We start from the raw sequence: 18,713 nt of genomic DNA on the forward strand, positions 1-18,713 counted from the left end.
TTAAAAAGTGCCAGTTAAATAAAGTATTCAAATATGGGAATCCCATTTTACAATATAATCTTGCGGATTACCACTCCAGCAACTGCGACGGGATATGTATGAGTGATGACGGCAGGCTCCCCGGGAGCAAAGTTGGGATCCAATCATTTCCGTCACCGGATCTCATGTTTGAGGCGATTTTGTTTCTCAGCCGAACATTCCAGTCATTCTGGCCTCAACGTCCTCGGAAGCGGAGACAAGGGAAACATCCGCACGGCCGCTCTGATGACCTCAATACACTCTGAGCTCAAATGTGGAGAACATGTGAGCAAACAGCTGAGTCGCAGTTCTCCCTGTGGTCCCAACTTAAAAGAGCGCTATCCTTCTACAGTATATGTTTACCACATGTTTGGTTTTTAATGCCGGCGTGGTTCGTTCCAACCCTTTGAACGATCCCCTTTTTGGACCCCTGACCTGGTAAAACCCCACTAAACCGTGATAGATGGTGATGACGCCGAAGGCGGAGATGTTCTCCTCGTCTATATGGTGATCTCTGGTGACCTTGTGGGCATCGACAAAGTACACTTAGGAGAACATGTGCGTGAGTTCATTATGCTCTCAGCCACACGTCCTGTCTAACCCTCCCCTCTTAACACAACAACATGTATTGGAGCCAGGAGGCCCTAATAGGACGCTCTCTGCTCAGGGGCCATGCATAATGCACAGGGCCTCCAGCGGTCTGGATGCTAATTACAATGGCTGATTATCAGTGACACAAACAAGAGTTTACTCCTATCTATACCGTTACATACAGTACCTACTAAACAACAGCTGACACCATGCTGCCATCCCGTGGGCCCGAAGAGGCGAGAACTGTAAACTTATGATTATTAGGATATTAAAAACCCTGTCCTGCAGACTTTTCTGCGTAATGTTAATTACTGGTCCTGGAACACAGAAATAAAGTGGCCTTTTATGAGATTACAGCGACAGTACAGGACTCTGCATAGTTGAAAACAAAGCTGTGCAGAAGAAATGTTTTTCCTTAGAGGGGGGATGTGTGACTTCTAACATGAAGACATACTCAGGAGATAGCAGTGCTGCTGGGCGAAAACAAGGGCCTCTTCTAAGCCCCATCGACAGACATTAGAGAAAGGCGCAAACTAAATACAGTGGTACCTCGACTTACGACGGTAATTCAAATTTTTATGAATTATGAAATCATGAAGGGTGAAAATAAACGAAATACACAGCACAAACACAATAAATATGAAAAAAATATGGATAAGCCACGAACTACGTGCACACACACAATGTAGGTCGCCTGCTGACTGACTGCTGACTGACTGCTGACTGACTGCTGACTGACTGCTGACTGACTGTTGACTGACTGTTGACTGACTGACTGCTGACTGGCTGCCGACGCACCAACTGCAAATTTCCACGGTCGTATCTTGGAGCAGTCGGTCGCAAGTCGATACAAATTTTTGCGACTATCGCTGCTCGAATCTTGGATTAGTCGTAAGTAGATGCAGTCGTAAGTCAAGGTGCCACTGTAGCGGAAGAAGGTAGAGAACGTGTGCGTCCAGTAGGAGATGGCAATGTTCCGGGACAATTCTTGCAACCCAAACCAAAACAAAGTAGAAAGCTTATCTATAACCGCGGCTTATCTATATAGCGTAGTTCTATAATCCGGTCGGCACCAACAAGAGACCGAACGGCGGAACTACACCCGTGATACAACATGGCATATTTCGCCCAAAATATGAAGGTGTTTTGACCCTGTGCTGAATATAACCCAAATACATAAAGAAAAAACATGAAATGTTGCACTCTAGAACATGGCCCCCTGAAAAGAATTGTCTTGGGGGGGGGGATGGTGGCTGCGCCGTTCCTTCTCTCGGACCCTCGGATAGGGGCGGAGCATCGGCGCTGCCACCGGAGGCCGGTCGGAAACTATTCATAGTCCTGGCTCAGTACAAAGGCGTTCCTCAAACTGGAGCGGCAGCGGAAGGCTCATTTTCCATCGGTCCCATCTGACCCCGAGATATTAGCACCCGGGTCTATTTTCTAACCTCTCAACACGCTGCATTATTTCCCTCTCTCTCGGCGCGCTCCTTCTCCAACAGGATGTCCTCCAGACACAAAGGCCAGCGTGCCCAGCCGAACAGATAAGCTCTGGCCGTTGACTGGTCACAACAAAAAGGTTCTGTTTTTGTTTTTTTTTGTTTGTTTTAACTCAGGCTGGTGTGATGCACGTGGGGTGACCCACATATTCTCAAGCATACCGCAGCCCATCTCAAGTCATTTCAACATGATGTTTGCACTTTCGGCGTCTCGGTTCCACAGTGAAAATGGAGGGAGGACCTTCTATCAGCCAGTGCCCGAGGGGAGGAGGCTTTCGGGAAATTGACTGGTCCGGCCCGCGCAGAACATTAACAGTGTGAGATTTGGATATTAAGCGCTTCGCCGAGAAATGAGAACAGTAAATGTGTGGGAACAAGCTGATGTGGAGCCGATGACTGCATCTTTTTTTTATTTATTTTTTTATTCTTCTTAACCAATAATTAAAATAATGAAAGATGGTTACTGATTTATCATGGCGGGAGGATAATGTGAGACAGATGTGTGTGTGTGTGTGTGTGTGTATGTGTGCGAGGGTGGGGGGGGGGGGGGGGGGCAGGCACAGAACTGTTCTTTTACTGGGAAATTTAGCGCGCTCAAAGCTTCGGCTCCTCATACCTTCCCGTAGTCGGATGTGAGGACCAGCGATGCGTGGTCACACGTGGTCACCGTCGATGGGAGGAGCTGCTCTTTGTCTCTGAGCCAGACCCGGGCTCCCTGCAACACGCAAAAAAAAACAAAAAACAACAAAAAAAAAAAGCAGAACAACGTTTAGAAACACCTCGAAATCATCTTGGCCTTACGTTGATGCAAACCATGTTTGAGGAACACACAAACTATACGTTTTACATTATATTTGCCTTTTTTAAATTTAAATTGATCTTTTCCACATGTTAAAATACGTGCGGCAGTGCGATCAGACATAGTATTGCATGGTACACAAGCCTAAATGCCAATAAGTTTCCCCAAAAACATTATTGTATTAATATGATGTTGCCAAGAAGGTTGTGGGCAACAGCTACTATGAGACCAGAAGGAAGGGACGGTGACACAATAATGTATGAATGTGTGACTCAATGAATCACATAAAATACAATTAAAAAATTTTTTTTTAATGTAACGCGGAACGTGAAAATAGTGTTGGAGACGGGGTGTTTGTGCAAAACCCCCTCGCATCATACACGCACAGCCAATCAGACCGCAGACTCAGGATGCAGGGGCACTCTTCGCGGTTTACAGCCGGCGATCCAACGTGGAGCGCCGTTCTATAATTGTGCGAGGAAATGACCGTCCGTCTGAGCAATCAGCCTCAGATTCCTGTTTTTCGCCCCTGGTTACTGAGCCGCGAACAAACAAGGAGGGAAGTGCCGGTGACTCCGCGCGGCTACACAAACACAGGAGCCACACAGGACCCCACCTTATTTTTAGGGTTGATTTTTAGCATCCCTCTTCAACCAGGATGTTAATTAAAAGAGGTCTGGTTGAGTGAAATCAGGCAAAAAAAAAAAGCAGGAGGAGAACGAGGAATCATCCACTATTGACTGGATAAGTGAAATAAGTGCTCCCTTCACTAGTGGATGTGGCCATCCGGCTCTCTTTCATGAGGTGAACCACTCCGGCGGAACCCAAAGTTCGGATCTTTTCATCCGGCCTCACAGGGAGCGTACGAGGCCGGGGTCGGCGGCTTCTCCCTCTGGCGCGCCCGCGGTCCACCTGACGGCGCTCCCACACCCAGACTGCCAGGGGAGGTTTGATGAGAGGGCGGCAGCCGCGTCACTGTGAAGCGGTCAGGGAAAGGCGGAGCGCAGCCGCGAACAAAGGCTTGCGGGAAGAAAGAGTCGGGCCGAGAAAGAGCTTCAAAGGATGATCGTTCACTAGATCGTCCTCTTTGGAAGGAATTTTAAGATGCCCGGGTCAGACAGTCATTTTCAAATAGCAACATAGTGGGCTTGACAGTATATTGATATAATAATGTGATATGAAACTAGATATTGTTTGGGATCACAGTACTGAATTTAGTCATATATTGTCAAATCATATACTGTACTTAATATAGTTAAATATTTGTTACGGCTGTATTTATCCACACTACTGATGATGCATGAATGAGTGAATGTGTGATGATGTTTCTCAAATATTTCTTGTGTGAAAATATCTTATGAAAGCACCAATAGTTATATTGAAAAAAATGATCAATATCAATTGATTTGTGAGGAAAATATTGTCATGTCAGATCCCCCCCACACCCCGCCCAATATCGCCCAACCAAATATTTAGCCTCATGAATTACGAATAAAGACCTAACGATTAGACCGGTTCAAAAGAATCACAAGGAGGCTGCATCTGACATGTTGAACAGCGTTAATCATCAGAAATGCCGCCGACGAGGCAGCCCAAGAGCAGCAGAGAGAGTTGTGTGTCCTAAAAGGTGAAAGATCAATGGGCCTGTGTTCCACAGGGAAACCTCATACAAGGTCGCCACTCCCAGACATTAATCCTCATTAACTATTAACAACAGGCCGCCACGTGCACGCTCCGCAAGCTCTTTTCCTCCGGCGCACGGACGCCAAGTGAGGCTGGAAACAGAGATCAACGTGACGGTGTGTAAGACCCGCTTTTCCATCCAACGGAATCCTATCCCAGTGTCACCGATTCAACAAAAGGCGAGACATTAAAAGAGGGGGAGAAAAAAAGGTCAACGCAGCGGAAGAACCTCCGTAAAAACCGTCCTTAGTGGAAAGCAAAGACCACTGTACTTCCCTTTCTTTCTGGTTGTATCAGCCCGTTCCCCAGACAAAGGGGTCACTGAGGCGGTCTAAAAACCAACATGCACTATCAAGGGTTGTGGTTTTTTGTTTTTTTTCCAGCTGGCTAATGGAGAGGAGCTAAATGTGGCTCTCCCAAACCACTGGGGACAGTGGTGAGTGGGGTGGAAGGGGGTCAGGGAGGTGGCGGAGGGGGCAAAGACGGGGAGAGGGGAAAGAGACGAAAGGATGCGAGCGCCCTCCTCAAGTCGTCACCTCGTATCCTCCGTCTGGAAACGGGGGGATGCCGTAGAAAGACGTAGGCTCTGTGACGGTGGGATTAATACCCCTCTGACTTGATCTATCAAATATCTGACCTGAGGCCACGCCGGGTAGCCGACTGTGTCCGCCTGGTACCGGGTCGCCGCGCACGGCCGCTCAGAGAAAATCTCGCTCACGTGAGCTCGCTGGGGCGGGGCCAGGAAAATTAATGCCATTTAGTCTATAGGTTTTTAAGGAGATCAGTCCCTGTTACATAACTGGAATTCGCAGCAGCTGAAATTTTGGTGGCACGTTGCTGATACTCTAATCTAAACTAATCTCGCGGGGAACCAGTCGGGGCAAGACGTTCGACCACGCAACTCCAAACGTCTATTATGTGAGCGTCTTTTATGTGAATCATTATGCAAACCGTAAGCCTGGGGCTCACTGGATAGGATGGAGGGCAAGTCAAGAAAATGGACGAACACAGCACGCCGCACTTGCGTCCTTGAAGTATTTTTACTGATGTTAGTTTTACGGCGCCATTTTTTATATTCAATGGCGATAAAAAAGGAAAAGGGCGAAGGATATGAAAGCAGAAACCATGTCATAATCCCATGGATACAGACAGGTGGCAGAAAAAGAAACATATTGGAAGTAGCACTTTATGTTTCTGGTGGAGCTATAATGGACATAATGATTAATTAAACCAAACTCGAATATAACTCATGACTGTTGGGGGCAGATACAGTGCCCATAAATCCGGCATGTACTGTACCCACGTGCACCCATATCATGGGCTTGCTGCTGCAGCATCTTAGGAGCTGCAGAATGGCTGAGTTAAGCAAGGAGGGGATGCTTTGTCCCGGCAGCAGATGGTGAACCAAACACCAGCCCCGGTCTCCTCCCCCAGCTCTGCTCTGTCACTGAGCCAGGATAAAGGGTCCCAACCCAGAGGTTAACCGGGCGGAAATACCCCAAACAAAGACCAGCTGGGACACACAGGGACGAGGCTGTCAGTGCGACACACAAACACACATGCACACGAACACACACACTTCAAACTTGCATGTGCCCGAGCCTTGAATCGCCCGCTGCAGCCCAAATGATGGTAAAGGTTGTGTCACCGTGGACACAAAATACAGTTGTCATACGGTTTTGAGCATCAGGTGTGGGTTTGACCGTCTCCCGGGCCTCTGGTAATCAGATGTTTTGATCGCTGCGTTAAAAAAGGCGTCGTCGGGCAAACGGCCACAGCGGCCGACACGCGACTTCATTCACATTCTTCCCCGCCGCACGTCCCCGAGCGCACACGGGGCGCCGCGCGCAGCTCCGCAGCGTCACTGACTGACAGCGTAAGTAACCAGAGCCATCGGAACAGGCCGCCCGGCGCCCGCCACCCCGTCGTGCTCTCTGACAGCTCAAGCCGGGATAATTTGATCCCAGAGTCGCGGGCATGAGTTTCCGCCGCTCGTATAATGATATCCAGCCTCGGAGATTTGCTAATTAATGAGGCTTAAATATTAAAAGCCTTACACGGTGCGAGGCGCCACGGCCCTTTCTCCTCGGCCCAGCTGAGCAGCGGTCGGCTCGGTGTCAGGTGATCGCGTCGGCCCGGTCAAAGGAAAGCTAATCAGCTCAAGATGACTTGGACTGGGTCGGACAAATACTGCAGATATTCAAAGCTTATTCCCCGGGTCCAACAGGGTTTAGGAGAACGGAGAGCGAGCGGGAGCCAGTGTGCGGTAGAGGAACTCTTGTTTTTTGCCTGCGCAGCGCTCCGCCGGCAGGGCTTGATGCCCGGCCGAGGGATGATTACATTCTCTTGGCTCTTGACAAGCATCTAATTTGTTTTTGCCCGGCCGTGGAGGAGGATGAAGCTGACGCAGGAATGTTTCACTGGGCATGTGCACACAGATACTCAAAGTCGACTCCATTCATGGAACATTTATTTAACTTCACCCATTTATTATTGCGTCGTATTTATTTTAAAAAACAGTGAGATCCACTGAAATGGACTATCCGCTTGCAAATCCAGGGACTTTTTTTTTTTTTTTTTCAGAATGAACTTTTGCCTCTGTGCCCTTGTTTCGCAAATGATCTGAAAGTGGTCCATGGTCCCATTGATCTCCGGCGCCGCGCCTTTACAAGCAGCTGGTCGACTATATGTCTCTCTTTCACATTCTTTTGAATTGCAGCTCTCTATTACCACTTCAATTACTAAGACTCCTCTGCATTATCATGACAATGCAGAGGCCCCGTGCAGAGTCACAAACAGATGTGCAGCCCAGCACAACTGACAGGTTTGTCCACTGAAACAACATTCAAGTGGAAGCCATATTGTGTGAATATTTGTGTCTGTGTGGGTTCTAATACTCAAAGACAGATCGGTACTGAAAACAATTGTGTGTATAGACTATAATCTTAGGGTACAGTATTCAATATCCGTTTTTACGCATAATTAAACATCTACTTCTGAAAAATAAGGAAATTATACTTCCTTGCACTAAAATCGGTACAACAACGTAAATACCATGATTGTATTTTTCCTATAGAGAAGATAGAAAAACCCAGAAAGTAAATCTTCACCAACACAGGGTCTTGTTGTTCGGTGCATAAAAGGGACGTGTGCCAAATTCAGGGATTGAACCCAAATCTCCTGAATGCTGAGTGAGTGGAATCCGCCAAGTAGCTGGTCAGATTGAACAAGTTGAATGGGGCTGGGAGGGACGTCTGGCTAAACATCTCTGTAGGTCTCTCATAGGGCTGCACAATTAATCGTGTATACATCGAGATGTCGATATTGGCCTCCGCAAGTTATTGATCGCGGCGGGGTACTATTTATTTTTCCCCGATTTGCCTGCCGTCTTAGCGTCCGAGTCACAAAAGATATTGCGCTAATGACATGACAGCGCAAACATGGCCATCACGTTTTGCTGCTGAATGCAATTTGTGCTTGTTTTGCGATCGCAATGATCCACGTGTCAAAGTAAATAATCTGGAGGCCACACACACACACACACACACACACACACACACACACACACACACACACAGGGCCATTTTGTTTCGTTCAATTAGGAAAAAGTAGATACAACTCAAATACAAAAAACATCGTTTTTATTTTTTTCATTTGGAGAAACGGGAAACAATCACGTGCAGTGGAGCAGAGATACGTACTGGAGTCTCCATTTACGCATTTTCACCACCGGTCTACACTTGCCCTGTTTCACGAATAATCACTCTTAAATAAGTATGAAACGTCAAATAATTGTCGTTCAGTAATTATTTGGATTGAAAGGGTTTAATGAAAATGTAAAGTTGTAAGGAAATCCTTGGGGGTGTTGTGATGGTGTTGTATCAAACTCTGTTTCCCCGTCAGGATCTGTTTCCCCCTCGCCTCTCGGGATGCGTTTTCCCCTGCTATAATGGAAAAATTTCGGGATATCAGGCTGAAAAATCACAGGATTTACCTGTTGTGAGGAAACAAGTCAGCAGTATGAATTTGACAGATGTGTGAGCTTCCTTTCTTATTGAACGCAGGGAGAACAGCATCTGAGAGTAACATTCTCAGATGTCAGGATGCGTTCCTCCTGCTATAATGGAGGTGGCTTTAAGACAACGATAAATTGCAGTGAAAGTGTACTTGTTGGGACGGAAAACCATGACATATTTTTTGTGACCGTGCACTTCCTTTCCGTTGAACAGAGGGGACTAGGGGGAAACAGATCTCTTGGTCGGTTTGTTTTCTTGCAAAAAACCTGCAGGTGTAATGTAACTGGGATCAATTTATTTGGTGCCATATTTTTTTTTTGTAAAATGTAGTTCATATATAGCCTTAAGGAGACTGAATTCATGTGACAACAAAATCAACATCTAGGGTGGAAAAAGAGTGCGGCCTGATGCGGTACTGTGTCTGGTGCTGGCCTGTTGGTAAAGGACGTCTCATCTTGCCATGGAACGCTATGAAAGCAACAGAGAACCACAGATGTGCTGACCATTGCTCTTTGTACTTCTCTCCATGCGCATGCATCAAACCAACTCTTTAATCAACTTAGAGATCGAGTCGAGGAGAAACTTTTAATTTAACACCATTCCATTTAACTCAACGGCCCTTTCAATCCTGAGATGGTAACCTTACTTACTTAACAAACTAACTTGCCAAACCCAGGGTAGGGCCATGGGGCTGGGTACTCCCACGGAACAGTATGTCCAGTCACCAGGCTGGCTACCCAGGGTACGGCCACAGAGGTGGGTGTCCAGGGTATAGCCAGCAATAGGCTGGGTGCCCAGGGAATGGCTAGCCATGGGCCTGGAACCCAGGGTACAGCAGGCCATGGGGCTGGGTACCCAGGGTACGGCCATGGGGCTGGGTACCCAGGGTACGGCCATGGGGCTGGGTACCCAGGGTACGGCCATGGGGCTGGGTACCCAGGGTACAGCAAGCCATGGGACTGGGTACACAGGGTACGGCCATGGGGCTGGGGTAGGGCAGGTGTGCAGCCAGGGTGGGGGTCAGATGAACTGAGGCCACCTTCATCATCTGTGCTAGGAGCAGCATGAATTAATGATGGAGGGAGCAGCTGATCAGAAATCAGCTAATGGCAGAGGAGGGGTCCCTCAAGGGGCCCAGGGATTCCCCCAAACCATAGGGGAGGGATGGAAGACGGAGGGAGTGGTTCATTAATTGCTGTTGACTCTGAAGAACCACGTGAATCCCCCCTGCTGGGGCGGATCCAAACAGAGCTACAGCAAACTGGCCTGGAGGCGGGAGCTTCATTGTCTAGACTGCTGCACGCCTCCACCCACCACCACGGATGACTCGATGACATCATTTTTTTTGGTCCTATTCATAAACATCATATTCTTAAGAGGTTTTGAGGAGGACGTTTGGTGTTGAATGTAACTGTGTCACTGGGTTAATAATGATCTAAAAAAAAAATTCAATCTCAAAGCATTTGCAATAGCAATTTGTAATCATCAACCTGACAATGCATTTAATCTGCTTTTATTCTAATCTTTATTTTTCAATACCAACAAATTGAATGGAACAATGAAGAGTCTGTGTGTGTGTGCGTGCGTGCGTGTGTCTAAGGAACAGAAAAATGATATGTGCACATGTCATAGATTTGTATGAATGTGTGAAGGGATAATGCTGGCCACGGGGATTTTAAACTGACAGGTCAAAGGGCGCCAAGGAAAAAAGGAATCAGCCTCACCAGTGTCGTTGGAGGCCATATGATCTGTGGACGACGGTGTGTGTGTGTGTGTGTGTGTGTGTGTGTGTGTGTGTGTGTGTGTGTGTGTGTGTGTGTGTGTGTGTGTGTGTGTGTGTTTGTGTGTGTGTAATCGTCAGATGCAGCTAATCTGCCATGTGGCTAATGACTCCTCTGTTTAATTCATGGGTACAGAATTTGCATAACAAATGATGCCCTTAAAGCCGTGGAGAGCTCACAGGCAGCGAGGCTGCTGGGCCGACACAGACACCGGGAGGATCCCTTATCCTCTTTTGAACTCCTCAGCTTTCCCATACTGTGTCCCACCAGCCCGCATCCACCCCAGAGCTTCCGCTCGGAGATGGGTTACGAGTCATAGGGCGTTTGTTGGGGCAGAATATTTGGAGGCTGATAAAGGCAATAAACAAAATGATGCAATTTCATTATGTTTGATATTTTGCATCTTACAGCCAAGTCCTGTGAGAGGCAGCGTCAGCAGCCTTACTCACCGTGTTATTTCCGTCTAACGCCGTCTACTCATTTGCAAACAATGCTGGTATCTCACAGCGGGAATCCCAGAGATATTCCAGGAATGCAGGGTAGTGAGGACTCACTATAGAGTCAAGCCCAACACATCTCTGTGTGTGTGTGTGTGTGTGTGTGTGTGTGTGTGTGTGTGTGTGTGTGTGTGTGTGTGTGTGTGTGTGTTACATCTGAAGCAGGGTCTGCGTGACAGTGATTGTGCAGAACTGTCAAGCCCAGCTGAGGTCAGGCTTTGAAGGCAGGCTTTGAACCTGCTTTTGACCTTTATTCAAATACATACATACATACATACATACATACATAGTGTAATCCACACATTCACATTATTAAACTAACATAAAGCTTATTTTTCAAAGCTGAGTGATCCCAATGTCGCCAAAGAACGTGGTCGTGATTGGCCGAAATAAAGAAATGTAGTCAAAAGTTTTCCATTAACTTTTCTGAGGTTGGTAGTTTAGATTTTGGTTTTTTTTCTATTTGGTGGATAATTTGTAAATATAATTTAGGCAACTATCTCATTGTACTGAAGTTATGACTCAGTGCATGTGCACTATGCTGCGATTAAGCTCCAGGGTGCCAGTTAAGACCCTTCAGGCCGGGCCATTTAAGACCCCGGTATGTAGCACACTGCAAATGGACCCAGTGGGTGTGGTTATTAAGGCAAAAAAAATATGCAATTAGTCCTGCGATCATAATTACAGTGGTAATCTCTCCATCAGCAGTATTTAGAGGCATTTTTCACTCTAGGCCATATTCCCATGCTTATCCGGGATGTACTTAAATTCACATATGCACACGTTCACACAGAGCTGGCACAACACACACACACACATGCACAAACTCTACGGCCCCAACACTGGCTTCATCCATCCTATAATAGGCTGCCTCAGTAAGCAGTAATCACTGGCTTCTAAAAAAAGGAAAGTCAACATCTGGGCCGGGAGCAGTAATCACAGGTTGGCCGGTTATTAAACGGCTCGGCTGGATCGCTGAACCCGGGGGATTTAGGGTCCACTTATTACCAGCCAGGACCCTGTCAGGTAGGCCTGCCAAGATAGATTCCAACAAACGCGACAAAGGCAATAAACAATGAATTTAATCTTCTGTCAGAAAGGAAAAATATCGCACACACGCACACACATACACACACGCAGGTGTTGCAGAAACCCCCGCCTGTCAAATGAGACCGTGGCCCACACTGTGGCTGAATCGCGCCCCGTTCAAAACACGCCATTCAACGTCGCCCTTATGAACGCGGACGAGAACGCGGTCTGTGGCAGGACATTTACTGGCAAGTGACACAATGACCACAGAGGGAAACTGGGAACATGAGCAGCGAACCACAGAGAAATCCACACCCATCACCCCTTCAACGTTTAAAAATATAAATAAATAAATAAATAAATCGATAAATAAATAAATAAACAAAAATCTGCATTCTGAGATCACTCTGTCCGTCTGTACAGCTATCCCAAAATAGACGGTAAATAGACGGACAGTAAATGCATCCTGTGAGCAATTATGTGATTACACGGTGGCTGTAAAGCGGATGCAATGATTTAGTGCTTTCATTTAAGTTACTACAGTATATTCCTTTGTCCCGGAATGACTTCACTGATAGATTCAGTGTAATTCATGTGTAATTTCGGTTGTGTTGCATCTGTCATAAGTCTTAAATTAGTTCAGTGAGTATTTGTATGTACGGCATGTCATGTATTCTAATGTCTCCTCGTTAAGAGGGGGGGGGGGGAAGCGCCTGGGTGGTTGACTTCCTGGACCATGACACACACTCTGAATTCCCCTCGTAAAAAAAAAAAAGCAAAAAAAAAAAAAGCAAACCCTCACCCCCGGTGGGGTAAAGGAAGGATGGGTGTTGGGAGATCGGAGGTGAGTGTTGAGCTTCGGGTATAACACCGAGGGACGGCGCTCTTCTGTCCGTCTTACAAACCAGGACCGGAGTCGTCGGAGGTCGACGACACAGCCGCCTCCGCTTGACACGCCCGTTCCTCCAGTCTGTCTTCACTTGAGCATTATACTGGATGCAAAAACGAAAGGTCGCGCCACGATTCCCTTTAGGAGGAGCGCCACGTATGATGCTCTGGTGTTGGAGCAAACCACCTTAAATGGCGGTGAATTCATCCATTCACCTTCCGTGCAAACACATGCGTCCAACCCTCGTGTCCCATCAGAACGCGTCGGCTGTTTGTTCTCATATCCATCGACCAGAGATGATTTTACCCGGCGACAAAGGCTCCGGATCCGCGTTATTTGTGAGTGACAAACAGCGGAACAAAAGCGACAGCCTTTCTCTCCGTTAACCAGCGTGAATGGAGACAGGTTTATCTGGGGAGCTTGGCGGGAATAGCAGGTTAAAGCTAAAGTCAATAGCGCGGTGTCAGCGGGGGATTATCACGGCTCCGGGCCCCTCCTGTGACGGCCAGGCGGGGTCAGGATGGCTGATGCGGTCGTAAGGAACATAAAACGGCAGCCCGCCTTTTATATATTTTTAAAAAGAGGCAGAGAGCAGCGTTCCGTGAGAAAGAATTGGTGCCGGTCAACGTGTCCTGGAAGATTCCAATTTCCCGGGTCAAATGGGAGTGATTCCGGTCAAATATTATCTGTATTTATTGAGCTTAAAAACAGTTGATAAGCAGACTATATAGAGAACGATCATTAAGACATGTAGGTGTGTAACATTTTTTTTATTGAATATTACAAATAAAATAAGTCCCGCCAGTTAATGCTGTTTTAAAAATAAATAAATGTTAGGAATATTACCGCTTGAAATAATACTACGAATAATAAAAATAATTTCAGTTTGTGAACAATAAGTAACAAGTGCAGCTGCTTTAATAAACATTTCACTAAAATTACATTTTGATCAAATCAAAAATGAAATCAGTATGGCAAGTAGGCCTAAATAAACATTAAGGTTTGTGGTGTTGTTAGTATTCATCGGGACGTCCTGTTGACATATTTTGACACAATTACAATGAATATTTACCGTCTGCTTTGGGTCAGAACTTAAATATCCCCAAAAAACTCCAAACCATGGATGTATGTGCCCCAACAACACATCATCTTTCTGTTTCTCCTCAGAGTTCTAGACGCTGCGGCTCCGTGTGTGTGTGTGTGTGTGTGTGTGTGTGTGTCTACTGTGTTTACAAGCACAACCTGTCCACGAGGGAGGGGGCGGGGCTTAGTTCTATATCGACAAACGTGACTGGTCAGAGGTGAAAGGTCAGTTATAGATCGTCCAAACGGGTGGGCTTCCCGCTGCAACTCGCCGAGCGCGGAAATTAACAGATCTGCGGAATTCTTTATTAAAATGGTCGGGTAGAGTTTATTCCGACATTGAGGAAAATATTATGGCGATAATTATCGTTATCGTTTTATCGCCCTGCACTAATTCAAATTGTGCTCGGAGGGAATTATTTTCACCGGACATTATGCCCGGAGAGGTTTAAATATGCCGTACCAGATTTTCCTGGCAAACCGGCAATTACCGGATAACGGAAACGCTTGTAGTTCAAGCTGATGAACGTGTTATTGCCGTGTCATTATGTGTACGCACTTTATTTTTCAGCTATTTTTTTCTGGCCTGGCAACCAACAGTGTGGGATGCAAACACAGCATCACCATTGATTTCAAGAGGTCGTACGCTTGCACGCACGACTGCGGCTCTTGAACTTCCAGAGTTTACACAAGCTTCTGCTATTGTACTTGCTTAAAAAAACAAAACAAAAAAAACACTTCAACTGTGATCTTGCCAATAACAAAAACACCCTCAATGTGTTTTCACAATGAGCGCTCCATGTGGGTTTTTCACCCAAGCACAGGACCCTCAAGACCAAATGCCATTGTTTGAGAATGAATAAACAAACCTTATTGTATTGGATACCACACAGTGTAGATTTTGCATGCCCCGTCAGATGTATTGTTGAAATGTTCCTTCCTTCCTTCCTTCCTTCCTTCCTTCCACACGTCCTCGTCTGATTTCCGAGCGTCCTCCCTCCGCCCCGCAGGCCGTCCGTCCGTCCGTCCGTCTGGAGGTGAGGAGCCGCGCTCTCGTATGACACCTCACGCTGGGGGACGGGGCGGTTGGAGGACGTGACAACTGGGTGGAAAAAGATTCTCCTCCTCTCCTCTCTTAAGGGGAAAAAAATAGCCGTCGCTCTCGGCCGGCATGAGACAGCCCGGGCTTTCTCGCGTTACCCGCTCCGCCGGAGAATGCTTACCCAGCATGCCGAGGCACGGCTCCGGCTTCAAAGCCCCTAGACGGGTGCTGCGTGTGTGTGTGTGTGTGTGTGTGTGTGTGTGTGTGTGTGTGTGTGAGACGCTTCAGGTTTGGGAAGCACGAGAATGCGTGTGATGGTGTGAAACCCAAAGCCTAATGTCTGGCCATCGCAGTGTGACAGTACGGGGGCACCGGACGGCCATGACCCCGAATCCCGGGGGGTCGGGGGCAAAGAATCTGGGAACCCCTGCGACAGAATGCCTTCGAGGAGCAGGAATTCCGTATGTAACCTTAGGTTCCTCATCTCGGAAATACTTCACGGGCGTGTAAAAGCCTTCGTGGAGCTTTCCTGCGCGAAGCAGCTGCTGCGAATAAAGGGCAGCGATTCCTAAGTTTAGAGAGGTGCATAGCTGGGATTCAGCGTGGTCAACGGGGGTGCCCTTTTCACAAAGGCGTAAAGTGTCTGACATTTGGCGCCGTGGGCGTGTGCCCCGTCTCCGAATGATGCTCTCCTCCGTGGCCACGGTTGAAGTCAGTACCTCGGCCGAAGGAAGAAGAACTAGCGACAGGCGCGTCCCCGAGCACCCTCATCGGTCTGTCAATGCGGTGATGAAATTAATTGGAGAAGAAAGTGGAACTCCGGCCCCGAGCTGATCCGCCCTGATGCAACCAGCCGTGTGATATCGACCGCTGGCAGACCACAGGAGGACTGGCCGCGCGTGAACTCAAAACACAGAGTCCCATCCCATCCCATCCGGCTCCGAGTACGTTGGCACCTCAGCTGCTTTTAGAGGAGGGAGCTTAAAAATGCAGCCAGGCCCCGAGATACACTGTTGTCCCGATGCCTTATTTGGGCTGTATCATCTACCATGACTGGCAGGAGTGAGTAGGCACTGACTGGTCGCTCACACCTCTGACACACTCTGACTACGCACATGTACATAGGTGTGTACGTGTGTGTGTGTGTGTGTGTGTGTGTGCGCGCGCGCAGTGACTCGGAGGGTGGGTGAGCTGTAGAGGTGGCAAGGCCGCTGAGAGGCTTTATGGGGGTCAAGGCACCGGGTGGGTCCACAAGTGGGTGCGGTCGTCTGCTGAGCAGCGGTGGAGGATGGACACACAGGATAGACCTCTGAGCACACACACCCTTGTACTAATATCGCCCCCCCCCCCGCCCTGTAATTCCCTCTCTCGACCAAGCGCCAACAACAACAAGTGCTGCAGTGAACAAACTTTATGCGACTGCCATTAAAAGCTCCAGCAAGCATCAATATCACCTGCCGTGTAAAAACAACCATCCATTCAAATATTGAACTAATATTGAAAGTATAAAGCCTTAAGACAAAAGGTTCTAGTTCCAGATAATATGTGAAAAAAAATCCCTGTTCCTATTCCACCTCAATTATTATACTAAATATTTTACTCCGGCATTCATACATGTGTTTTTACCCAGTTGAGTTATTTTAATCTATATCCAACTTCTGTTCCAGGACTCCAGATTAATTAAATCCACACTGGTAGCTTTGCAGTGTTTGGGATGCTGGCTTCCTTTTTTTAATCTTTCTAGACAAAATTAAAGGGGAAGTTGATTTACACCCGTTTCCAGTTTGCTACCCGTTGCCGTTCAATGATAGCCGCCCAAAAGTCATCGATATCATCTCGTTTACAACCGCTGTAAAAATCAATGTTTACGCTGATACAGCGTTAAAACACACATCATCCAATGGCCTCTCTATTTTTCTCCCAAACAGAAGTAAAACCTATAACTATCACAGACTCAAATTAAAAGAAAATGTCCCATAATAATAGCTTCCTGTCCGGCACAGCACATATCATCCTAATACAATCAGATTGGGAAAAAGCAGAGGTCAATTCACCACAACCAGTCCCTCGAGTGGGAAATGACACAATAAGATCTGGAGCGACTACGGTTCTGATCAGAGAAATGGGCATGGACGGTCCCACAGCCCAGCATTGGGCAGGTTAGAGGCGGAGGTGCTTACTCCGCAGCTGCCCCAATAGTTTTATTGCTGATGAGGGGGCAGGTATTTGCTGACACCAGACAAGAAGGGTGGTGAGCGAGAACAAAACCAGCTTGTTTGGAGGCGTCTGTGCCTGTGTGCGTTTGAAGTGCTCCATAAAACAGTGGAGTCACAGCAGACTGCAGCATAAAAAAAAATACATTTCACTAAAGAGATGGCGGCAACTTATTTTTCCACAAGGGCTGTTTTTTGTTTTTTTTAAACCTCAAACTACAGTGCTACAACACTGGTGTGGATACGGGGGTGGGAGGTTGGGAGGAGGTGAAGTTCAAAAAGCAGCCCCCTGCAGAGCAGTGATTCTCAACCAGTTATGTTGTGTATATATATATATACATACACATACATCACAATAATAAATAATAAATGCATTATTCATGAATTCAGCAATCCTCAAAATTAAACGTGACTATTATCTTTGCTAGTGGACCCCCTGGAACCCCTTGACATTGGGGACCCCAGGGGGTCCGCGCACCCCAGGGGGTCCGCGCACCCCAGGTCGAGAACCATTGTCTGCACGTCGTCCGGCTGCGGTGGACTTAACGCCGTGTCCTCACCAGGTCCAGCCGTAAATAAAGAGTTGTGAACAACTACCTCGGTCTACCCGGCATCGACCCCCGCGCCCGGAGGTCCGCGTAAAACACGGACGCGGAGCGCCGGCTCCTCCGCCGGAGCGCCTAACAAAGAGCGTCGCTCCCGGGAACTGTTGACGAATCCACCCGCGGAGCGAGACAAAATGAAGAAGAAGAAGAACAATAACAACGCGTCAACAGACGAGCGCCGGCGTCGCGGCGACCACTGGACTCACCTCCGCGAAGAACGCGTCCATGTTCAGACGAGGGCTTTGTGGCCTGGGTCCAGGTGGAGGCTGTATTCCCCAAAGCTTTCCATCCGCGCGGCGCAAGGCAACTTCTCCCCGGGACCCCTTCCCCGCGGGGACGCAGCGTCCCGGCCCGGGCGGAGTCGAGAGGGTGGCGGACAACCGGTCAGGGGCAAGTCATCCTGCGGGTGCGGCAACACTTTAGTTTTAACCTTGTTTATTTTTTATTTTTATTTTTTTTTGTTAAACTTATTTAAAGGATCGTTCTGTGGGACGCTCCCCGCTCCGTCTGGCCGCGTCCCGACTCCCGTTCCATTTTTCAATGGGCCCGGCGTGTTGTTGAAGGGGGCGGGGCTTGGCGGATAAGCCCCTCCCCCTCCCGCCGTCGAGGCACGCCCTCTCCGTGCGCCTGGCACAATGGATCGAATCGTCACCCAGGCTCAGCGGGAGGCTGCGTTGCCATCGTTTCCTCTCGACATATTCCACCTTTTGAATGGCCGTTTATTCTCTATTACCCCCCCCCCCCCCCCATTGCATGACTTAAGATACATTTATATGGAGACGGGCGATGGGAGGAAATATGACGAGAAATGTTGGATTTCAAACATATTTATGAGGAGAGAGGGGATAGGCATGTCAGTCAGAATCAGGCTTCAGCCACCCCGGTTGTCATTGACATTTACATTTACATTTACATTTAGTCATTTAGCAGACGCTTTTATCCAAAGCGACTTACAAGGGAGAATAACATTC

At 47.7% G+C, this 18,713-nt stretch overlaps 1 protein-coding gene across 1 annotated transcript in view; it reads right to left on the bottom strand.

Annotated features, from left to right (window-relative positions):
- myo10l3 (myosin X, like 3) overlaps nucleotides 1-18,259 on the bottom strand; it is a 69,478-nt gene extending 51,219 nt beyond the window's left edge. The window contains exons 1-2 of the mRNA XM_080019011.1: nucleotides 17,949-18,259; nucleotides 2,722-2,820 (exon numbers count right to left, since the gene is read on the bottom strand). Coding sequence (XP_079875137.1) covers nucleotides 2,722-2,820; nucleotides 17,949-17,969 — 120 coding nt within the window. The 5' untranslated portion in view covers nucleotides 17,970-18,259. The remainder of the gene's footprint in view (nucleotides 1-2,721; nucleotides 2,821-17,948) is intronic.
- Between the last annotated feature and the right edge of the window lie 454 nt (nucleotides 18,260-18,713).

This window comes from Zeus faber (genome assembly GCF_960531495.2).
Source record: "Zeus faber genome assembly, chromosome: 18".
Taxonomy (NCBI): domain Eukaryota; kingdom Metazoa; phylum Chordata; class Actinopteri; order Zeiformes; family Zeidae; genus Zeus; species Zeus faber.